Genomic DNA, 23,897 nt, shown 5'->3' with positions numbered 1-23,897 from the left:
CGATTAACTGATAGGGCGTCCACCACGGTGCTCAGACGATTAACCTGATTAGGGCGTCCACCCACGGTGCTCAGAACGATTAACCTGATTAGGGCGTCCACCCACGGTGCTCAGAAGGATTAACCTGATTAGGGCGTCCACCCCACGGTGCTCAGAACGATTAACCTGATTAGGGCGTCCACCCACGGTGCTCAGAACGATTAACCTGATTAGGGCGTCCACCCACGGTGCTCAGAACGATTAACCTGATTAGGGCGTCCACCCACGGTGCTCAGAACGATTAACCTGAATTAGGGCGTCCACCCACGGTGCTCAGAACGATTAACCTGATTAGGGCGTCACCCACGTGGCTCAGAACGATTAACCTGATTAGGGCGTCACCCCACGGTGCCTCAGAACGATTAACCTGATTAGGCGTCCACCCACGGTGCTTCAGAACGATTAACCTGATTAGGGCGTCCACCCACGGTGCTCAGAAAATTAACCTGATTAGGCGTCCCCCAGCGTGCTCAGAACGATTAACCTGATTAGGGCGTCCACCCACGGTGCTCAGAAGATTAACCTGATTGGGCGTCCACCCACGGTGCTCAGAACGATTAACCTGATTAGGGCGTCACCCACGTGGCTCAGAACGATTAACCTGATTAGGGCGTCCACCCACGGTGCTCAGAAGATTAACCTGATTAGGGCGTCCACCCACGGTGCTCAGAACGATTAACCTGATTAGGGCGTCCACCACGGTGCTCAGAACGATTAACCTGATTAGGGCGTCCACCCACGGTGCTCAGAACGATTAACCTGATTAGGGCGTCCACCCACGGTGTCAGAACGATTACCTGATTAGGGCGTCCACCCACGGTGCTCAGAACGATTAACCGATTAGGGCGTCCACCCACGGTGCTCAGAACGATTAACCTGATTAGGGCGTCCACCACGTGCTCAAACGATCTGGTCTGATGAAACCAAGATTGAACTCTTTGGCCTGAATGCCAAGCCCCACATCTGGAGGAAACCTAGCACCATCCCTACAGTAAAGCATGGTGGTGGCAGCATCATGCTGTGGGGATGTTTTTCAGCGGCAGGGACTGGGAGACTAGTCAGGATCGAGGCAAAGTACAGAGAGATCCTTAATGAAAACCTGCTCCAGAGTGCTCAAGACCTCAGACTGGGGCGAAGGTTCACCTTCCAACAGGACAACGACCCCAAGCACACAGCCAAGACAACRCAGAAGTGGCTTTGGGACAAGTGTCTGAATCTCCTTGAGTGGCCCAGCCAGAGCCCGGTCGAACATCTCTGGAGAGACCTGAAAATAACCGTGCATCGACGCTCCCCATCCAACCTGAAAGAGCTTGAGAGGATTTGCATAGAAGAATGGGAGAAACTCCCCAAATACAGGTGTGCCAAGCTTGTAGCGTCATACCCAAGAAGAATCAATGCTGTAATCGCTGCCAAAGGTGATTCAACAAAGTACTGAGTAAAGGGTCTGAATATATATATAATTTGTTTTACTTTTTTTTATAAATTAGCAAACTTTTTATTTTTTATTTTTAACTTGTTTTTGCTTTGTCATTATGGGATATTGTTTGTAGATTGACGAGGAAATAAAACAATTTAATCCATTTTACAATAAGGCTGCAACGTATGAAATTGTGGCAAATGTCAAGGGGTCTGAATACTTTCCAAATGCACTGTATATTGTGATGTTTCTCAGTATAATGATTGTGATGTTTCTCAGTATAAGATTGTGATGTTTCTCAGTATATGTATTGTGATGTTTGTCAGTATAATTGTGATGTTTTCTCAGTAATAGTATTGTGATGTTTGTCAGTAAAATGTATTGTGATGTTTCTCAGTATAATGTATTGTGATGTTTCTCAGTATAATGTATTGTGATGTTCTCAGTTCTAAGTATTGTGATGTTTGTCAGTTGTAAAGTATTGTGGATGTTTGTCAGTTGTAAAGTATTGTGATGTTTCTCAGTTGTAAAGTATTGTGATGTTTCTCAGTTCTAAAGTATGTGTGATGTTTCTCATTCTAAAGTATTGTGATGTTTGTCAGTTCTAAGTATTGTGAGTTTCTCAGTTGTAAAGTATTGTGATGTTTCTCTAGTTCTAAAGTATTGTGATGTTGTCAGTTGTAAAGTATTGTGATGTTTGTCATTGTAAAGTATTGTGATGTTTCAGTTCTAAAGTATTGTGATGTTTCTCAGTTCTAAAGTATTGTGATTGTTTGTCAGTTGTAAAGTATTGTGATGTTTCTCAGTTTCTAAAGTATTTGTGATGTTGTCAGTTGTAAAGTATGTGATGTTTGTCAGTTGTAAAGTATTGTGATGTTGTCAGTTGTAAAGTATTGTGATGTTTCTCAGTTCTAAAGTATTGTGATGTTTCTCAGTTCTAAGTATGTGATGTTTGTCAGTGTAAAGTATTGTGATGTTTCTCAGTTCTAAGTATTGTGATGTTTCTCAGTTCTAAAGTATTGTGATGTTGTTCAGTTGTAAAGTATTGTGATGTTTTCCTAGTTCTAAAGTATTGTGATGTTTGTCAGTTTCTAAAGTATGTGATGTTTGTCAGTTGTAAGTATTGTGATGTTTTGTCAGTTTGTAAGTATTGTGTGTTTCTCAGTTCTAAAGTATTGTGATGTTTGTCAGTTTCTAAAGTATTGTGATGTTTGTCAGTTGTAAAGTATTGTGTGTTTCTCAGTTCTAAAGTATTGTGATGTTTGTCAGTTTCAGTATTGTATGTTTTCAGTTTAAGTATTGTGATGTTTTGTCAGTTGTAAGAGTATTGTGATGTTTCTCAGTTCTAAAGTATTGTGATGTTTGTCAGTTCTAAAGTATTGTGATGTTTGTCAGTTGTAAAGTATTGTGATGTTTCTCAGTTGTAAAGTATTGTGATGTTTCTTCAGTTCTAAAGTCCTTGTGATTTTCTCAGTTTGTAAAGTATTGTGATGTTTCTCAGTTCAAAGGTATTGTGTGTTTCTCAGTTTATAAGTATTGTGATGTTTGTCAGTTGTAAAGTATTGTGATGTTTCTCAGTTTCTAAAGTATTGTGATGTTTGTCAGTTCTAAAGTATTGTGATGTTTTGTCAGTTGTAAAGTATTGTGATGTTTCTCAGTTCTAAAGTATTGTGATGTTTCTCAGTTCTAAAGTATTGTGATGTTTGTCAGTTTGTAAAGTATTGTGATGTTTTGTCAGTTGTAAAGTATTATGTGGTTTCTCAGTATAATTGTAATGTTTCTCAGTATCTTGTATGTTTTCTCAGTAATAATTGTTAATGTTTTCTCAGTATAATTGTGATGTTTCTCAGTATAATTGTGATTTCAGTATATTGTGATGTTTCTCAGTATAATTGTGATGTTTCTCAGTATAAGTTGTGGATGTTTCTCAGTTATAATTGTGATGTTTCTCAGTATATATTGTGATGTTTCTCAGTATAATTGTGATGTTTCTCAGTTGCTAAAGTATTGTGATGTTTCTCAGTTCTAAAAGTATTGCAGGTGTTTCTGAGCCGACTGTCTCTCACCTGGCAACAGACTGGATGACTTTAGAGGAGGTGTCTTTGATGTTGGTCAGAAAGCGTTCTGTTCCTCCCTTCAGGATGTTGAGAAAGCCCCCGCCCTGGTCCGGGTCCGGGTCCGCACCGTACACCCCTGAAACACACCGGAATGAGACAAAGTCATGGGTCAGCGCACAAAAGTACTTTCACACATTAAGCATCTGGAAATAAACATTCCTTTCATRAGCTAATCATCAATTTACATTTATCACACAATCTGTGACGGGTGTCAAACATCCGGGTCACAGGTGGTTTGAGTAAAAAATAAATAATAAACACATCAATACATTCCTGGAGAGGGGTCAAGCACAATATACTTTAAAATGACTCATATCTAATCTTAAACTGTGTTTAAATGATAATGAACCTACATTCATTCAGTTTCTTGACTGTGTCCAGCTTCTAATAATCTTCTAAATAAAAGGCTAGAGAGTCAGGGAGCTTAAAATGAATAATAATAATATTCATAACAATAACAACAACAATATGGATAGAGGACTACTTAATGCACATTTTGACTGCGAGGAAATACAACCAATTTTCAATGCGGCCTTCCAGACCTCATTGAAGACCAAATGCAGCACCCGGGGACAAAATTAGTTTGACACCCCTGAAATCTGTTCCCAAGTATTCCCTGCATAATAGAGAGACGTGATCGTATACAAAATGTAAGCAAGGCTTGAAATGATTATGTTTTAGTCATGCATATCAGTTTGGGCTTCATCTGGTCAATTTACAGTCCACCCGACCATCCACTCAAGAAAGAAAAATTGGCCCGAGGCTGAATCTAGTTGATGAACCCTGGACTTGACAATAGGGTTTGACATGAGTCTACAACTCATTGAATTGGGTCCTTTGTCTGTTCTCCATGTTGTTTTTAGAGGGATGACGTAACCCTGAATTTATATTATAAAAACACATTTCTGCTGCGAAACATTTTGCTACAGTGTGCACTATTGAATACACGCCAGACAGTGCTTCTTTTGTAATATGGGACGTGCTGGAACAAAAAATTAGCAGCGGTGTGGAGCCGCTTGCAGAAGTTGCACACATGGAGTACATTTTTTGTAGCCTAGAGTTCTGGGAAAATGTGGGCTTTAATAAATGCATTTCATGTAATTCTACATGACTGGAGACTTTCGCAGAATCTTTAATACCTCACAAATTAATCGAAATGACAACCTACTTTGACACTGACAAACTGATCACAACCTACTTTGACACTGACAAACTGATCAATAACGACCTTGGCTTCAATCCATCAATAGCCTAGGTGTGCGTAGAAACACATTACTGTAGGTTACAATACGAGGAGGAAATTAGTCCAAAACATCTTCCCAGTTTCACTGACTCACGCAATGTTGTGCAGCTCACTAAGCAGCCAAAAGCTTCTCTCTCTCTCGCTTTACTTTGTAAAACAATGCTGTTCACTCAATAGGCCTATTTTGAAGTTATTAACTTGGTAACATAAACAGATTAGTATTTTATTTTCAGGCGGATTMATTTGCTTTCCAACCTGTGTTTTCCAGCGATTGCATTTGAAATATTGCGAGAGGTCTGTTTTGGCTGCATGCTATTCACTGACAGATCTGACACGTGTTACCGACAGTAGGCAGGCCTAGGCAATTTTTTACAAAATAGCTACGGATCCTCTGTGGCTAAATTATAGGTGTACTCTTGATGTAGAGCATTGGGAATTATTTCATTTCTTTCTTAACAGACTGCAAAGTGCTGCCCACTCCGCGCTATTATTTAGTAGGAAATAATTAATGACGTGCAAGCTGAAAAGATGAGAGTTGCCGGCTCAGAGCACAGAGAGAGATCATAGAAAGTGAATCTCATTATAGTTCTGTGACAGATACGGCGTGCTCTCTCGCACCACAGAAATGGTCTATAGGTTACAATATTGCCATACACCGGGCCAGCCCAACATGAACAGTTCTTACAATATCAGGCACATTTTCACATTACGTTTTATTTATTAAAATTTTTAATGGAGCATGACAATTACAGAGGAATCCAAAAATGTACTACTCTGATTGCTTTTATTATGATTTTTACATTGCAAACAGTGAAAATAATTGTTCATGCCACAAGGGTAGGCTACATGATCCTGGCAAATGGGCTCCGTGAACGAAAGAGAACAAACAGAGTGCGGATGCCGGAGGATCCGGCTAAATGAAGCATGACGCCAGGTGTGAATGAGTGCAGAAGCATCTCACCACAGGGAGCCCCAGTCTTTTCACGGATGGCTGACTGCCAAAAGAGCAATCCTCTTCACTGGGTATTAAGTAGCTTGGATAATAAGGTGCCAGAGTAAACTGCCTGCTACTCAGGCTCAGTGTAGTGCGCAGAGTAGTAGTAACAGCAGCAGCAGTAGTAGTAGTAGCAGCAGCAGTAGAGTAGCAGTAGTAGGTAGCAGCAGCAGTAGTAAAGTAGCAGCAGCAGTAGTAGTAGCAGCAGCAGTAGTAGCAGTAGTAGTTAGCAGTCAGTAGCAAGCAGTAGTAGTAGTAATAAGTAGGAAGTAGCAGCAGTAGTCGTAGCAGAGCAGCAGTAGTAAGTAGAGCAGAGTAGTAGTAGCAGTAGTAGCAGCAGTAAGTAGTAGTAGTAGAGTAGTAGCAAGTAGAGCAGAGCAGTAGCAGCTAGTAGCAGTACCAGCAGTAAGTAGCAGTAACAGCAGTACCAGTAGCAGTAGTAAGCAGTACAGTAGTAGCAGTAGTACAGCAGTAGCAGTAAACAGCAGTAGCAGTACAACAGTAGTAGATACAAGTAGTAGTAGTACAGAGTAGTAGTAGCAGTAGCGAGCAGTAGTTAGCCAGTACAGTAGCATAGCAGTAAGAGATAGAGTAGACAGTACCAGCAGTAGTAGTAGCAGTACAGCAGTAGCAGTAACCCGCAGTAGTAGCCGCAGTAGTAGCAGTAGTAGCAGCAGCAGTAGTAGTAGTAGCAGCAGTAGTAGTAGTAGTAACATTACATAGTAGTAGCAGCAGTAGTAGTAGTAGCAGTAGTAGAGTAGTAGTAAGCAGAGTAGCATAGAGTAACAGTTGTAGTACAGTTGTAGTGCAGAGGTAGCGTAGTAGTAACATTCTAGTAGTAGTAGAGAGGTACTATAGTAGTAATACCAGTGGTAGTAGAAGAAGCAGTAGTAGTAAGATTACAGTAAGTAGCAGTAGTAGTAGTTAACATTACTAGTAGTAGTAGTAGTAGCAGCAGTAGTAGTAAGTAGTAGCAGCAGTAGTAGTAACAGTTGTAGTAGAGAGGTAGTAGTAGTAGTAGTAGTAGTAACATTACTAGTAGTGTACGAGCAGTAGTAGTAGCAGCAGTAGCAGTAGTAGTAAATTACTAGTAGTAAGTAGCAGCGTAGTAGTAGCAGTAGTACATTACTAGTAGTAGTAGAGGTAGCAGTAGTAGTATAACAGTAGTACATAGTGGTAGTAGAGGTAGCAGTAGTAGTAACATTACTAGTGGTGTAGAGGTAGCAGTAGTAGTAAACATTACTAGTAGTCAGAGCAGCAGTAGTAGTAGTAGTGTCCACTCCATAAGCACTCTTCATTAAAAGTTACATTTCCAAGTATGATAGATTCAAACAAAAGTATTTTTCAGCCAAGATTATAATAAAGTTTTCCTAGTAGATGTTTGCAATGCTAATTCTGAAAAGAGTCAATGTAAATATATATCCACAGGGAAAAGCACATGCAGGATATGAAAGTTATGCTTAGTATTTTCATTAATTTAGTGCCAGTAAAAAAAATGGAAAGTACTAAGCATATAAACTTACAAATCCTGCATGTGCTTTTCCTTGTGGATATATATTTTTTTCTTCATAATATATATGAAATCTAAATATATAATTATTATGAAATATCATCCATTCTGACTAAGAGTTAAGTTGCAACTACATGTTGTGACCCATATTGACTAGCCAGTCCCTTCCTACGCGAGTCAGCTGTAAGCCACGTTCCAGCATTTAAAATCTATGTATCCGTAGGTTATTCCTATTCTTATTATTATTATTTTTTTTTTTAAACACACTGAGTGCAAACATCAGGTGACAAGTGGACCACACCATGCGTCTTCTAAGAGAACAAACACAGCAGCTGGTGGGTTGTGTGATCATCCAGCCTTCAGGTGAAGGGAAMGTCTGTGATCAGGAGGTCATATGTTTCAAACATCTCAGAGTAGAAGTGCTGATCTAGGATCTGTCCATATAATGTTATTACTTATAAATCTAAAAAGGCACAACTGTTCCTCGAACAGCATTCCTGAAATATGAAATATGGTGAATATGGACCCAGCCTGCCTTCATCAACTCAGGTCCAAACCAATTTACACTGTGGCCATACTTGTTGTGTCCTACCCTGGGGTCAGRCGGGAGGGAAGGAGCCAAGAGCCAGCAGCATAACCTGATTACAGGCATGAGTGACATGGTGAGCTCCTCGCCAGTTATCCTCCAAGTTAGCCTCCAGACCGCCATCAATTGTGATTCGTGTCCCCAGGCAGGGGTAGTGGCGACATAGTCCACTGATTGATGAGCCCCTAGGCAGATAGAGTGATCTATGGCTAGAGATACTGGTGTCCCGTTATGAAGAGAACATGGCGGGGCACGTTCCAGTAGACATGCTGAAATGCATCTTATTGAGTAACTAACAATGAGCAGAGACAGAGAGACACACACACACACACACAGAGACAGAGAGACACACACACACACAGAGACAGAGAGACCACACACACACACAGAGACAGAGAGACACACACACACACACAGAACAGAGAGACACACACACACACACAGACAGAGAGACACACACACAGAGACAGAGAGACACACACACACAGAACAGAGAGACACACACACACAGAGACAGAGAACACACACACAGAGAGACAGAGAGACACACACACACAGAGACAAGAGAGAGACACCCTTTCAGACTATCAGAAAAAGGAAACAATTTAGACAAGCTTTGACAAGACAGTCTGAGATCAAAAAAATCATGTCAATTAATGCGATTAGAAATATATTTTTTGCAGTCTTTTTAGGAGACACATCACCTTTTCTCTTCTCAACAAACTACATGTTGCCACATCATCCTTTCTTCCATGGAATGGGTTAAAATGATATTGTCTGAATCAAGTACAATGTTGGCCCCAATTCCAATCATTATAAAGCTATTCCTGGATGAAACAAAACATGAAATGCACAAATCAAACAGTGAAGTGCCAGATACAGAGGCTCAGGGACGTGTTAGGCAAGACAAAGGCATATTATATATATATATATATATATATATATACACACACAAAAACACGAGAGACACACACACACTAGACACACACGAGACACACACCACGACAAGACAACAAGAAACACAACACATACACGAGACACACACAAGACACACACAGACACAGAGACACACTCAAGACAAACACACACAAGACACACACACTACGAGACACACACATACGAGACACACACATACGAGAGACACACACATAACGAGACAACACCAATACGGACACACACATACAGACACACACATACGAGACACACACACACACACACACAGCGGTTTGAACTCACCTGCATTGTGGATGTTGTGGATCTGGGCTGGGGGCTGTGCGCCGTTGTTACCAAAGCCTCCGTTCTGCTCCAGCAGCTGCAGAGATTCATAGTCATCGTAAGCAGGCCTCAAACAGTCATCTGGCTCAACAGACTCATGGGGCGACCAAGTACCAATAACAAACAGTTGACAAGTGAAGAGAAGGACAAAAACAAGTCCCGAGAGAAGGCAGTCAGAGTCGTTGGATTCAGTCAGAACGTTAGTAACATTTCCCTGGACTAGAGTGTAGGTATCTCTGGGTGTGAGGTCCTGCCAGTCTTGGCTGTGCCTCCTCTCCGGAGGCAGTAAGCTCCTTAACCACAGAGAAACCCCCGCTTAAAACAGATCATCCCAGCCTAAATCTGCCCTCAGACACAGGGGAGCAGTTATGTCTACCCCTTACTACGCCACTACTACTACTACTACTACTACTACCGCCGCCACTACTACTACTACTACCGCCACTACTACTACTACTACTACTACTACTACTACTACTACCCCGCCACTACTACTAACTACTACCAGCCTACTACTACTACCGCCGCCCACTACTACTACGCCCTACCTCACTACCTCACTACCGCCACTACTATACTACTGCCGCCACTACTACTACTGCGCACTACTACTACCGCGCCACTACTACTACCGCGCCACTACTACTACCGCACACTACTAACGCCGCCACCACTACTAACGCCGCCGGCCACTACTACGCGCCACTACTACTACCACACTACTACCACAGCCACCATACTACTACCACCGGCCACTACTACTGCCACCACCACTACTACCGCGCCACTATCTACTACACCGCACTACTCTACTACCACCGCCACTACTACTACTACACCCACTATCTCAGTGCCACCACCACACTACTAACGCGCCGCACTTACTACTACTACCTACCCCACTACTACTAACACCACTACCACTACCACCAGCCACCACTACTACTACCACCACCACCGACAGCACCACTACTACTACCACCACCACTACTACCACCGCCACTACTACTAGCCGGCCACCCACCACTACTACCGCCGCACACTACTACTACTACTCGCCAGCCACTACTACTACACCGCCACTACTCTACTGCCACCACACTACTACCGCGCCGCACACTACTACTACTACACCGCCACTACTACCCGCCATACCACGCCACTACCACGCCACCACACACTACCGCCACCGCGCACTACTACTACTACTACTACTACCGCCACACTACTCTACTTGCACCACTACTACTATACTGCCACCGCACTACACTACCACCGGCCCTACCTACTGCCACCACACTACTACCGCCGCCGCCACATACTACTTGACTACCCACCGCCACTACTACCGCCACTTACCACCGCCACTACCACGCGCACCACCACTACTTACCCGCACCGCTACTATACTACTACTACTACTACTACTACCACTACTGCCACCACTAGCTACTACCACTACTACTACTACCACGCGCCACCACCACTACTACCGCCACCGCTACTACTACTACTACTACTACTACTACTACACTTACTGGCCACCTACTACTACTACCACTACCGCCACTACAACTACCACTACTGCCACCGCCACCACCACCACCACCACTACCGCTACTACCCCTACTTGCACCAAACCACTACACTACTTGACCACCGCCCACTACTCGCCCACTTACTACCACCACCACTACTACTACTACTGCCACCGCCACCCACCACTACCACTACTACTTACACCCACCACCCACCACCACTAACTACTACTGCCGCTTACTACTACTGCCGCTTATCCGCTACCACTACTACTCACATCACCTAACTATCTGCACGCCAGCCACCACTTACCACTTACTACTACCAGCCACCACCACCACCCCACTACTACTACTTGCCGCTTACTACTGACTGCCGCTACCGCTACCACTACTACTACTACCGCCGCCACTACTGACTACTTATACTGCCACCGCCACTACTACTACCCACCACCACTACTACCGCCGCCACTACTACCACTACCACTACTATACTACTACCACCACCGCCACCGCCCACTACTACTGCCCTACATACTACCGCCACTACCACTTACCACTACTACTTTATACTTACTACTACTGCCACACTACTACGACCACTACTTACTACTAACCACGCCACTTACCACTACACCGCACTACTACTACTACTACTTAGCTACTACACCACTACTTTCCATACTGACTCACTACCACTTACACCGCCCCACTACCCACTACCACTTTACCACCACCACTACTACTACCTACTATTTACTGCCACCACCACTACTACCAGATAAAACTACCACTACTGCCACCACCACTTACTTACCACCGCCCACTACTACCCCACTTACTACCACCACCACCACCATACTACTTACTACTGCCCACCGCCACCACCACTACCACTTACTACTTACCACACTACTTACTTACTACTGCGCTACTACTACTGCCGCGTACCGGACTACCACTCACTACTACTACCGCCGCCACTACTACCTACTACTACTGCCACGCGCCACTACTACTCCCCACCACTCTCGGACTACCGCACAGACACACTACTACCACTCACCACTACTATACTACTTAACTACAACCACCGCCACCGCCATACTACTGCCCCTACTACGTTTACCGCCACTACCACTACTCTACTACTACTACTGCTACCGCCACTACCCACTACTACTACATACTAGCCACTACTACTCACTACCACTACTTACTACTTTACCACCACCACCACCGCCACCAACACTACTACCACCTACCAACTACCACCCTACTACTACCACCGCCACTACTACCACTACCACTACTACCCACTACCACTACTGCTGCCACGCGCCCACTTACTACCAACTACTTACTACTACTACCACCCCCACCACCACCACCACCACCACTACTATACTACTACTACTACTAACTACTCACCACCACCACTACTACCACTAACCACCACTACTACACCACCGCCACTACTACCACTACCACTTATCCACTACTACTACACCACCACCACCCCACTTACTACCTACTACTTACTACCACACCACCAGCCACCCATCTACTACCACCGCCACTACTACCACCGCACTACTACTTGCCCCACCACCCTACTACCCCGCCACTACTACTACTACCACCGCCACCGCCACACTTTACTACCACCGCCACTACTACTACTGCCACCACCACTACTGACCCCGCCGCACTTACTACTCTACCCCACCGCCACTACTACTACTACCACCCGCCAAGCTTACTAACGCCACCACCACCCGCCACTTACCACTAACTACTTACTACTGCCGCTACTACTACTACCGCACCAGCTTACCCCTGCCACTCACTACCACGCCACTACTACTACTACTTACCACCGCCACTACCACTACTACACTGCACCGCTACCTACTACCACCACTACTTATCACCCTACTACTACTACCACCGCCACTTGCCACATCTACTACTACTACCACCCACCGCCACTACTACTACCCACCTACCACCACCGCCACTTACTACTACCGCCACTACTACCACTACTACTCACTACTGGTTCCCACAACATGCCAAGTCCCACAGTAGGCCAAGCATCGGTTCCCACAACATGCCAAGCCCACAGTAGGCCACAGCATCGGTTCCCACAACATGCCAAGTCCCACAGTAGGCCAAGTATAGCGGTTCCCACAACATGCCAAGTTCCAAAGAAGGCCAAAGTACACAGTTACCACAAACATGCCAAGTCCCACAGTAGGCCCAAGTATACGCGTTCCCACAAACATGCCAAGTCCCAAAGAAGGCCAAGTAACAGTTCCCACAACATGCCAAGTCCCACAGTAGGCCAAGTATACGGTTCCCACACACATGCAAGTCCCACAGTAGGCCAAGTATACGGGTTCCCACAACATGCCAAGTCCCAAAGAAGGCCAAGTACACAAGTTACCACAACATGCCAAGTCCCACAGTAGGCCAAGTATACGCGTTCCCACAACATGCCAAGTCCCACAGTAGGCCAAGTATACGGTTCCCCACAACATACCAAGTCCACACAGTAGGCCAAGTATACGGTTCCCACAACATGCCAAGTCCCACAGTAGGCCAAGTATACGGTTTCCCACAACATACCACAGTCCCACAGTAGGCCAAGTATACTGTTACCACAAACATGACCAAGTTCCACAGTAGGCCAAGTATACGGATTCCCACAACATGCCAAGTCCCACAGTAGCCACAGTATACGGTTCCCACAACATGCCAAGTCCCACAGTAGGCAAGTATTATGGTCCTCCCACAACATGACCAAGTCCCACAGTAGTCCAAGTATCCCCCACCGTTCCCACAACCATACCAAAGTCCACAGTAGGCCAAGTATACGGTTCCCACAACATGACCAAGTTCCCACAGTAGGGCCAAGATACGTTTCCCACAACATTGCCAAGAGAGTCCCACAGTAGGCCAAGCATACGGGTTCCCCACAACATGCCAAGTCCCACAGTAGGCCAAAGTATACGTTGTTCCCACAACCAACCAAGTCCCACAGTAGTCCAAGTATACGGTCTCCCACCAACCATACCACAGTCCCACAGTAGGCCAAGTATACGGTTCCCACAACATGCCAAGTCCCACAGTAGGCCAAGTATACGGTTCCCACAACATACCAAGTCCCACAGTAGGCCAAGTATTGCTCTATCCCTGTCCCTCCTTCCCTTTTGTGTCTTTCTTTCTCCCTCTCCTTTGTATCGTTCTCTCTCCATCACGTGTCATCACATTCCATTAAGACTGAAACGCCTGTAGTGTGTGAATATGGCTGGGATGAGACACTCCTTTGTGACTGATGGTGGCGGGGGCAGGTGGAGGGGGCGGGTGGAGGGGGTTGAGGCAGAAGCAGGGAGGGGAGCAGGCACTCAATAGCTCTTCAGAGAGTTGGTGGCACTACTGGAGAACTGACTCCCTTTGTACCCCAAGAAATGACTTGTTTGCCGTAAAGGAGTCGGGGGGGGGGACTGGGCTACAAAGTCCCAATTCAATTCCTACATAGCCCTTGGTCCTAACTCATCAACGTTTGCAGATGTTTAAGACGGAAGCTTTAACAATACACTGGTTATACCAAACCTGGAGGGGTTTGGTCCGAGAACAAAGGGAGAGGGAATCTCTAAACCTCATRGTCACACAAGGAGGGAAAGGTGACCTGACCTATCGTGTGACCTTAAGCAGGGGGCATTACCCTGAGTATCCAACCAAGAATATATCCTCCTCCTCTCAGAACGGAAGATAGACACCCCACAACTACTCACCCCTCTCCACAGATACTCTGATACGGCTAAGGCTAGGACAATGCCCCTAACAGACAAATAAGTAGGTCATTGTGTGAGCAACTAAACAGATTTTTTTTTATTTTTTTAACTGGCAACATGGGGTGTTTGGCTGACAACATTACGCATCCTGTGACGTTCATTTGGTATTTGGTAGTAATAGTCTATGTCAAGACCCCTCATGCAAAAGGCTCTAGAAAGGAGACATGGAGTTGGGTTGCAATGCTAGTAAGGTCAGACAAGCAGAAGGGGTTCAGAGGTCAAGGGTCAGGGGTCAGGGGGTTGAAGGTCAGTCGGTTACCTCTGTGATGGGAGACTTGGGGTTGACATTGCGCGCCGCAGCGATCTCCTGCAGTTGGTTGACCAGCTCCGTGATGGACAGCCTCTCCTCTGGGTTGATCTTCAGCATGGATCCTGAGAAGAGGAATGCCCAAACAGATCCTCTTAGCACATTTTAAAGCCCTTTTTACATCAGCAGTTGTCACAAAAGGCTTAACAGATAACCAGCCTAAAACCCTAAGAGCAAGCAATGCAGTGGCAGAAGCACAGTGGCTAGAAAAAAACTCTAGAAGGCCGGAACCTAGGAAGAAACCTAGAGAGGAACCAGGCTCCGAGGGGTGGCCAGAGGCAGGAACCCAGGAAGAAACATAGAGGAACCAGGCTCCGAGGGGTGGCCAGAGGCAGGAACCCAGGAAGAAACATAGAAGAAACAGGCACGGAGGAGCGGCCAGAGGCAGGAACCTAGGAAAAAACCAGGCCCAGAGGAAGAAACCCAGAGAGGAACCAGGCTCCGAGGGGTGGCCAGTCCTCTTCTGGCAGATCTCACGTCATAATCTCAAAGTCGGTCGACCATATTCTTTCAGTGTGCGTTTTGTTACTCGTCTTTTAAATACTAGTCGTTCCTGAAAACAGCAACTAGACCTAGATGGACTGCTGGGTACATGGATTCTCTTATTTTTAAATCAGATATTCAACTAATCATTTATTTTTACAACCACGGGCCGCAATTACTAAGACAACCACCCATTTCAGAGCCCTGATCTGATGAATGTACAGAKGTTCCTTACTGATGAGCTCGTGGTAAACAGTGTACTTGACGTCATTCTGGGGGATGGCGTACTTCCCGTTGACTATCTGCAGCTTAGCGCCCTCTTCGAARGGGTGCTGCTTAAAACACAACAAGTAGAGGATACAACCCAATGCCTGGAGAGAGAGAGAGAGAGACACACACACACACACACAAATGATTAACAGGCTATAGAGATGTGGTTTTAAAGGGACAATTTTAAAAACTCTTAAATAACACCCTATTCCCTTTATAGTGCACTACTTTTGACCAGGGCACAAAGGGCACAMCGTAGCAGGTGACATAGCAACCAATATAGCAGCAAACGAAACCACAAAAAAATAACAAATAGACAGACATAAATAATGTTGCTGTGACAAGACTTACCCAGATGTCCTGCTTCTCGTTAATGGGGAAGTTGGAGTACAGGTCAATCATCTCTGGTGTCCTATAGGCCGGAGTAGTGTTTCTGGTGATCTGRGTACAGTGGAAGGTGACCAGAGAGGGTAACTTTATTTTACCGGTAGCTCACAGAACTAGAATGAGCAGAACGCCCCATTTAAGTCAATGATGCCATAATGGGTCGTCTAGCAGCCATTTTGAGTGCACCCATGAGTTTACCTATTCGAGGTTCCAAGTCCTAGTCGTTCTATTTCTAAGGTTAAGCTATCTTCCTCACATTCAAATACAGAAAACATTTAACCTTTTACTTTTCCCAGGAAATTGTGGGGATTAACAGCCTGTTTCCAAGAAAATCTTATGCATGASTGATTCTTCTAGCCAATAATTAGCTTTCTGTATCCATGCTAGTTTCCTGTAGGGCACCATTAAACTGGAGGAAAATAGACTGGCGTTACAGGGTTTGAGGAAAACCAGTGTGTTCTGATTTGATTAACCAACGTTGGTGCAGGAGCAAAGTAGAATTTTGTGTAATTATATCAATAAGGGATGGTTTTCCCAGACACKAATTAAGCCCAATTCTGGACTAAAAAGTATTTAAGGAAATGATCCATTGAAGTAGATTTATAGTCCAGGACTAGGCCTCCTCTCCCCTATGAGTCTTCAGCAGCGATAGTGGAAGGAGTACTAGAACACGGTCACAGACAGGGGTTTCCAAAATCACCTCATCCTCAACCATGGACCTCTTCTGGGCAGACCAGCCGTAGTCAGGGTAGTGGGCTATTGTGGTGGAACTGCCAAAGTCACACAGCTTGATAGTGCCTTGGTGACTGATCAGCAAGTTCTCAATCTGGAGGAGGCAGACAAAAAAAGGACAGTGGCTCATTATGAGATTGTAGTTTGTGTGTACATTTGTTTTTCTATATTCGGTCTGGGAATTTTGTTTGTTGTAAGGCGATTACAGCACCATTTCACCAAATCAAATTCCTGTAAGACGTAAATGTATTTGGCGAATCAAGGTGATTCTGATAAACATCAATAAAGCAAGGACGAGAGGCAGCAACACCTTTATTTTCTAGGGCGCTTCAGAAGCAGGGTGATTTATTTTCTAGGGCGCTTYAGAAGCAGGGTGATTTATTTTAACGCCGCTTTAGAAGCAGGGCGATTCTCAGTCTCAAATCAAAGACTTGTGGCCTGCTGTTTGGCGGTACTCATGAAAATATTGCAGCGAGGCAACTCCGCTCCTTCAACATTTGTCGACCCATTCACAAAACGCATAGCCTCTGGTTTGACCTGGTTCTCAGTTTCCATTCCAAAAACACTTAAAACAATCCCTGAGTCCGCTAGAAAAAGTCAGGAAACAGAGCGTGATGGGYCAGGCGAGGGGTGGAGGGGTTCCAGAGAACACAGAGGCCTACATCAGCACTCTGTAGCTACAGCAAGCACATCACCAGGGTGTTTGGTCACTGATCATATATTTTTTTTTTTAAACATCTGACAAACAAGTGGCTGAAAGTGAAGTGTGGCAGCGGTAGAGCAGGGAGGGAGGGAAGTCTTACCGGAAGAGGAAGAGAATGGTTATGTCTAGATAGCATACAGATGGTGGCAGGTATAGTATGGTGTAGTATTGGCCATGGCAGGAGTTGAGAGGGGAAGTAGGGTTATGTTGCAGCAAAGATGCTGATCTTGGGTCAGTTCTGCATTTCCCCCACTAATGGTTAAGGTTAGGATTGGGAAAGGGACACTGATCCTAGAGCTGTACCTTGGGGAAATGACGAGGGCGAGTTGGGGCTTTGAACTGCTCACCTTAAGATCCCGGTGGATGATAGGAGGCTTCTGTTTGTGCATGTGCTGCACGGCGCGACACGACTGGTAGAAGATCTTMAGCACTGTGTCACATGACATGGGTCCCTTCTGCTCCACCCGCTTGATGAAGTCCACCAGTTGACCTGAGGGAGGCAGACAGGAAACAGGACGTGCCTTATCAGCAAAATGAAGAGTACTAGTCAAAGCAATTGCTAAATCAYTGGCTAAACATTATGGGGCAGTTTCCCTGATACAGATTAAGTTTAGTCCTGGACAAAACATATCTTTCAATGAAGAATCTTAGTCTCTATTGAGAATGCWTTTTAGTTCCGAACTAGGCTCAGTCTGTGCATGGGAAACCAGCCATAAAGGTATTGCTAATTAGTAGAAGATTATAGCGCTTGATAACATCAGGCATATTCACAGAAGTATAAACTGTATTAGACTTGTGAATATACCACTCCAAAATAGGCCTCTAGAAGATGTCGCTACATCCACATTACGTTCAAAGAAGAAGAGAAAACGTTAGGCTTCGATTTCAGCCCTTAGCGCTGCGCACCCCGAAACGGAAAACGTAGTGCGGACGTAGCTTAGGTGGGATTTATATTCCACTTGAAGTACTCCAACAGCTTTGTGACTTCACTGTGTACCACAGAGGGGGCCCGGCCCAAAGCGATAAAGTGGAGTCTACAGTACCTTTACAGAGTTCTGTGAGAATGAGGAACTCAGCCTGGCCCGTGTCCGACTCCTCCTTGGCAATGGACGCTGCAGAGCTGAACTGCACCACGTTGGGGTGACCAGAGAGCTTTTTCTATACAACACTCAGGTCAAAGAAAAGGAACTGATTGTCTGTATATCAAACTGGGTTGTTTCTTAAGCCCAGTTTCCATTAGTGCTTTACATTAGATTTTTTAGTTTTTTTAAAATTTTACCTTTATTTAAACTAGGCAAGTAAGTTAAGAACTAATTCTTATTTACAATGACTGCCTACCCCGGTCAAACCCGAACCCGGACGACGCTGGGCCAATTGTGCGCCGCCCTATGGGACTCCCAATCACAGCCGGTTGTGATACGGCCTGGAAAATCAGGGCCACATTCGACCCTAATGCCAATGGACATAAAGTTTTAGTGAATTAAGCCGTTTTAATAATTAATAATGTTAGGGTCATGAATGTGGATGTACGAGGTGCCAAATCCCTCTTGCCATTTGACTCCTACACCAGATTGTTTAAAGAAATTTGTCTACTTTATTCAGATTGGTCTATTTTATCAAAATGATTATTACGTCAGACAGACACATCAGGTGTTCCTTTGACTAAAGGATGTTGTCTAGGAGGAATGTTCAGTGTTTGACTTTCAATGAGCACAGACCACTCAAAAAGATACCATGATGCAGACCTCCTGGATGATTTCTTTGTTCTTCTCCTCCTCGTGGGACAGGAGCCTCTGTGTGCACACACACACACACACACACTTTACCATTTAACAAATACAGAACAATGTATGCGTCCCAAATGGCATGCTATTGGAGCTAGTCAAATGTAGTGCACTACATAAAAGAATAGGGCACTATATAAAGGAATAGGGCACTATTTGTGACGACTGTCTAAACTAACATGCGTTAGCAAGGTGTGTGCAGAAAGGGATAATGTGTGTGAAGGAAATCAAAACGCTTACCTTGAGAGCATAGTCTTTACTGCTGCCTATGTCCTGGGCTTCATACACAAATGCAAAACCACCTGCAGAGGCAAAGACAACGAGGGATCAATGGCCCGGATGAGAGAGCCAGCACAACAACAGCTCGCTTCAGTGCTATTTCACATCCAGTGCTGATTTGTACTACCTGCCGTAGCGCCAATCAGGGCCTGTATTTATAAAGTGTCTTGGAGTAGCAGTGCTGATCTAGGATCAGGTCCCCCCCTGTCCATGTAATGTTACACATTATGGTATAAAATACCAAACTGACCCTAGGTCAGTACTCCCACTTTTAGATGCTTTATGAGTATGGGCGCTGGTGTTTTTAATGCGAATAACTTTCAATTAAAGAGACATTATATCTAATAGTGATTGCGGTCAAAAGTCAACATAAGGTTTCCTCAACCTATTGCACTTCACTACATTGTCATAACAGACAACAACAAAAAAAATGCTTTAGAATTATCTCATTGAAACAGAGGTGGACTACTGGACACTAATCTGGAGACCACACCCATATCCCAGGGAGCTTTTAGTCACTACTGTTGCTGCTAAATGATTGACATTGCAAGACGTTCCGTCACGTGTCAACAGAGCAGTTCCCTTTTTCACAGACAACGCTATTGCAACATCAGTTTTGCTGTAGTTTTCAAGAATAGACACAACACACTGTCTGATGACTTATTTGTAACAATTCTGTTCTAAGTTAACCTTCAAATGGAAAAAGGTGTGCTCTCTGCAGTCTGCTCAAACAAGACCATCACTGGGCTCTAATGTTTCTCAGGGCAAATCTGCACATTCCAACATATTGTGCCTGCATTTGGGGAGTATTAGAATTGTGTACAAAGACATTTTTCTCATTATTTGTTGTACTTGCTAAACACCTAACATGTAAGATAGCTCTGTGTGCACTGGGAAGGTATCTGAAGTGAATACTAATTCACTATTCATTTTGCATACGCCCTTCAAGTCAATGAGGATTCGCTCCAATTCCTTAACAACAAAACAGAGGCCGCTGAAATTAGACACCAGTCTGTTCTCTGTGAAACATGAAACACTGAAGGCAGGGCCTCCTCACTATTTATTGGACAAGAATGTAAAGGTGCCCTGTTTCTGGCACAACGCCATTAACATTCCATGCCTGAGGTATGTTACGGCCCTGGTATCTCAGTAATCAAATAAAGCCCTGCTAAAACGCCAACACTCTCCTGCCTCCAACAAACCAGTGTGTAGGCCCTATCTGCAACAGCAAACCTGTTAGCCAGGACAGAGGGACAAAGGTTGGAGGGCTGTAGAGTGGAGACACTTCCAGCTCAGATGTCAAAGGCTAGTGTAATAAGGTAGAGAGAGAGAGAGGAAGAGCAAGAGAGAGAAAAGGAAAGAGAAAGAGAGAGCGAGAGAGAGAGCGTTTGTGTTAGACATGCTGCAAATAGTTGTTAGTGTGCCCCTCTTTGGGCCCTGGTCTATAGAGCATGTTTACAAAGGGCCGGGAGACCCAGCTTCTTTACTAGGGCCGGGACGATAACAGAATCTTTACTAGGGCCGGGACGACCCAGAATCTTTACTTGGGCCGGGACGACCCCAGAATCTTTACTAGGGCCGGGAGACCCAGCACTTTACTAGGGACGACACGACACCAGCATCTTTACTTGGGCCGGGACGACACCAGCATCTTTACTAGGGCGGGAGACCCAGCATCTTTACTAGGGCCGGGACGACACCAGCATCTTTCTAGGGCCGGACGACACCAGCATCTTTACTAGGGCCGGGACGACACCACATCTTTACAGGCCGGGGACCCAGATCTTTACTAGGGCCGGGACGACACCAGCATCTTTACTAGGGCCGGGACGACACCAGCATCTTTACTAGGGCCGGGACGACACCAGCATTTTACTGGGCCGGGACGACACAGCATCTTTACTAGGGCCGGGACGACACCAGCATCTTTACTAGGGCCGGGACGACACCAGCATCTTCTAGGGCCGGGACGCCAGTCTTTACTAGGGCCGGGACGACACCAGCATTTTACTAGGGCCGGGACGACACCAGCATCTTTACTAGGGCCGGGACGACACCAGCATTTTACTAGGGCCGGGACGACACCAGCATCTTTACTAGGGCCGGGACGACAACAGAATCTTTACTTGGTCCGGGACGATACCAGAATCTTTACTTGGTCGGGACGAACCAGAATCTTTACTTGGGCGGGAACGATACCAGAATCTTTCTAGGGCGGGACGACAACAGAATCTTCTACTAGGGCCGGGACGACACCAGCATCTTACTTGGGCCGGGACGATACCAGTATCTTACTTGGGCCGGGACGAAACCAGTATCACAATATCATTTCATGGTAAAAATGAAAACACGAAGCAGAACAACCTCTTTGGTCCTTTAAAAACCTGCTGTATGTAAAAATATTGTGTGCAATAGCTTGGGAAATAAATACATGTGAATCGAAATGACAAGATAATGATGTTTGGTCACAATATTAGGGATGTTTTCCTAAAGAAGTTAGTGTTTGACATTAATGCTTGTCCGGGAAAACACATTTTTTTTAATTAACGAAACTGGTGCTAATGTTGGGTTTTTGAGCTAGCACCCAATAGACTCCAATTCGCTCCTTGTCCAAGAATTACCCAGAATACAGCAAGCAGGCAATTGGCATAGCATAGGCAAAGTTTTAAATCTCCTCAAAAGTATAAAGTGCATTTGGAAAGTATTCAGACCCCTTGACTTTTTCCACACTCTTGCGTTACAGCCTTATTCTAAAATTGATTGAATGTATTTTTTCTTTATCAATCTACACACAACCCCACACAATGACAAATCGAAAAGTATTTTTTGTTGCAAATTTAAAATTTAAAAAACAGACATACCTTATTTACATAAGTATTCAAAACCTTTGCTATGACTCTAAATTGAGCTCAGGTGCATCCTGTTTCCATTGATCACCCTTGAGATGTTTCTACAACTTGATTCGGGGTCCACCTGTCGTAAACTCAATTGATTGGAAAGGTAGACACCTGTCTATATAAGGTCCCACGGTTGACAGTGCATGTCAGAGCAAAAACCAAGCCATGAGGTCGAAGGAATTGTCCGTAGAGCTCCAAGGCAGGATCGTATCGAGAAACAGATCAACAAATGTCTGCAGCATTGAAGGTCCCCAAGAACACAGTGGCCTCCATCATAATTAAATGGAAGAAGTTATGACCCACCAAGACTATTCCTAGAGCTGGCCACCCGGCTAAACTGAGCAATCGGGGGACAAGGGCCTTGGTCAGGGAGGTGACCAAGAACCCGATGGTCACTTTGACAGAGCTCTAGAGCTTGAGAAGAATGGGAGAAACTCCACAAATACAGGTGTGCCAAGCTTGCAGCTTCATACACAAGAAGACGCAAGGCTGTGAACGCTGCCAAAGGTGCTTCAACAAAGTACTGAGTAAAGGGTCTGAATACTTATGTAAATGTAATTTGAGATTTTTTTAAATTATTTGTAATAAATTTGCAAAAAATTCTAAAAACCTGTTTTTGCCTTGTCATTATGGGGTATTGTGTGTAGCTTGAGGGGGGGGGGGGGGAAACTATTTAATCAATTTTAGAATAAGGCTATAACGTAACAAAATGTGGAAAAAGTTAAGGGGTTTGAATACTTTCTGAATACACTGTATCTGCCGTTGCGAATGCCAGACTCCACTGAGGCACATCGATCTGCAGGTTGAACATGGTGAGACTGTAGACTCCTAAATTGACAGCTGTAAAATCGGCTAAAAAAACTGTACTAACTACCTACTTCACATGCTGATATTGTCTTTGGTATTATTGTGTGTAGCTATGTTTGCTTGCTAGCTAGCTAACTAACTAGCCAGCCCACAGAGAGAGCATTGGAGTTTGTAGTCGAGCTGCGACAGCAAAATGAAACATTTGTTCAAAAACTATTCTTCTCACACAGTGTTATTTAACACTACAAATTAAAGAAACAAGTGGTTTTGGGTGGATTTTTCTTTTAATTTCTAACGGATATTTTAATCTCTGTCGCATGAAACCCCTTGTGCGTGCGGGGCTCTTTTGATTGTTTTTTTCCTGCTAATTGCATTTTGGAACATTCACGCGGACCCTACAGCCATGTGCGCATTTGTTGAGCTTATAATATGAATAAATAAAACATTTCCGATTTTTTATTAATGTGCAGTGGTTGTATGAATTTTGGATCTGTCGTCCCAGAGTCTGTTTTGAACCGGAGGAAATTATTTAATAAAGAAAAGTATTTGGTTGTAATGTTGCAATATTTTATAAGCTACCAAGGGAGGCCAACCATCCTCCAGGAGAGCCTTAAAGGGGCAGTGCTGTGTTTTGAGAGGCTTGAATATGCAAAGAAGCCAATAGGC

General features: G+C 44.6%; 1 protein-coding gene across 1 annotated transcript in view; it reads right to left on the bottom strand.

Annotated features, from left to right (window-relative positions):
• gak (cyclin G associated kinase) overlaps positions 1-23,897 on the bottom strand; it is a 42,248-nt gene that overhangs the window by 16,729 nt on the left and 1,622 nt on the right. The window contains exons 2-11 of the mRNA XM_070446880.1: positions 19,489-19,550; positions 19,198-19,257; positions 18,508-18,622; positions 17,812-17,954; positions 16,730-16,855; positions 15,994-16,083; positions 15,608-15,743; positions 14,842-14,954; positions 9,143-9,218; positions 3,523-3,649 (exon numbers count right to left, since the gene is read on the bottom strand). Of these exons, the coding sequence (XP_070302981.1) occupies positions 3,523-3,649; positions 9,143-9,218; positions 14,842-14,954; positions 15,608-15,743; positions 15,994-16,083; positions 16,730-16,855; positions 17,812-17,954; positions 18,508-18,622; positions 19,198-19,257; positions 19,489-19,550 (1,048 nt within the window). The remainder of the gene's footprint in view (positions 1-3,522; positions 3,650-9,142; positions 9,219-14,841; positions 14,955-15,607; positions 15,744-15,993; positions 16,084-16,729; positions 16,856-17,811; positions 17,955-18,507; positions 18,623-19,197; positions 19,258-19,488; positions 19,551-23,897) is intronic.

Source organism: Salvelinus sp. IW2-2015, linkage group LG15 (genome assembly GCF_002910315.2).
Source record: "Salvelinus sp. IW2-2015 linkage group LG15, ASM291031v2, whole genome shotgun sequence".
Taxonomy (NCBI): Eukaryota; Metazoa; Chordata; class Actinopteri; order Salmoniformes; family Salmonidae; genus Salvelinus; species Salvelinus sp. IW2-2015.
The sequence above is the reverse complement of the archived record's forward strand: the minus strand, read 5'-3'. Positions and strand labels throughout refer to the sequence as shown.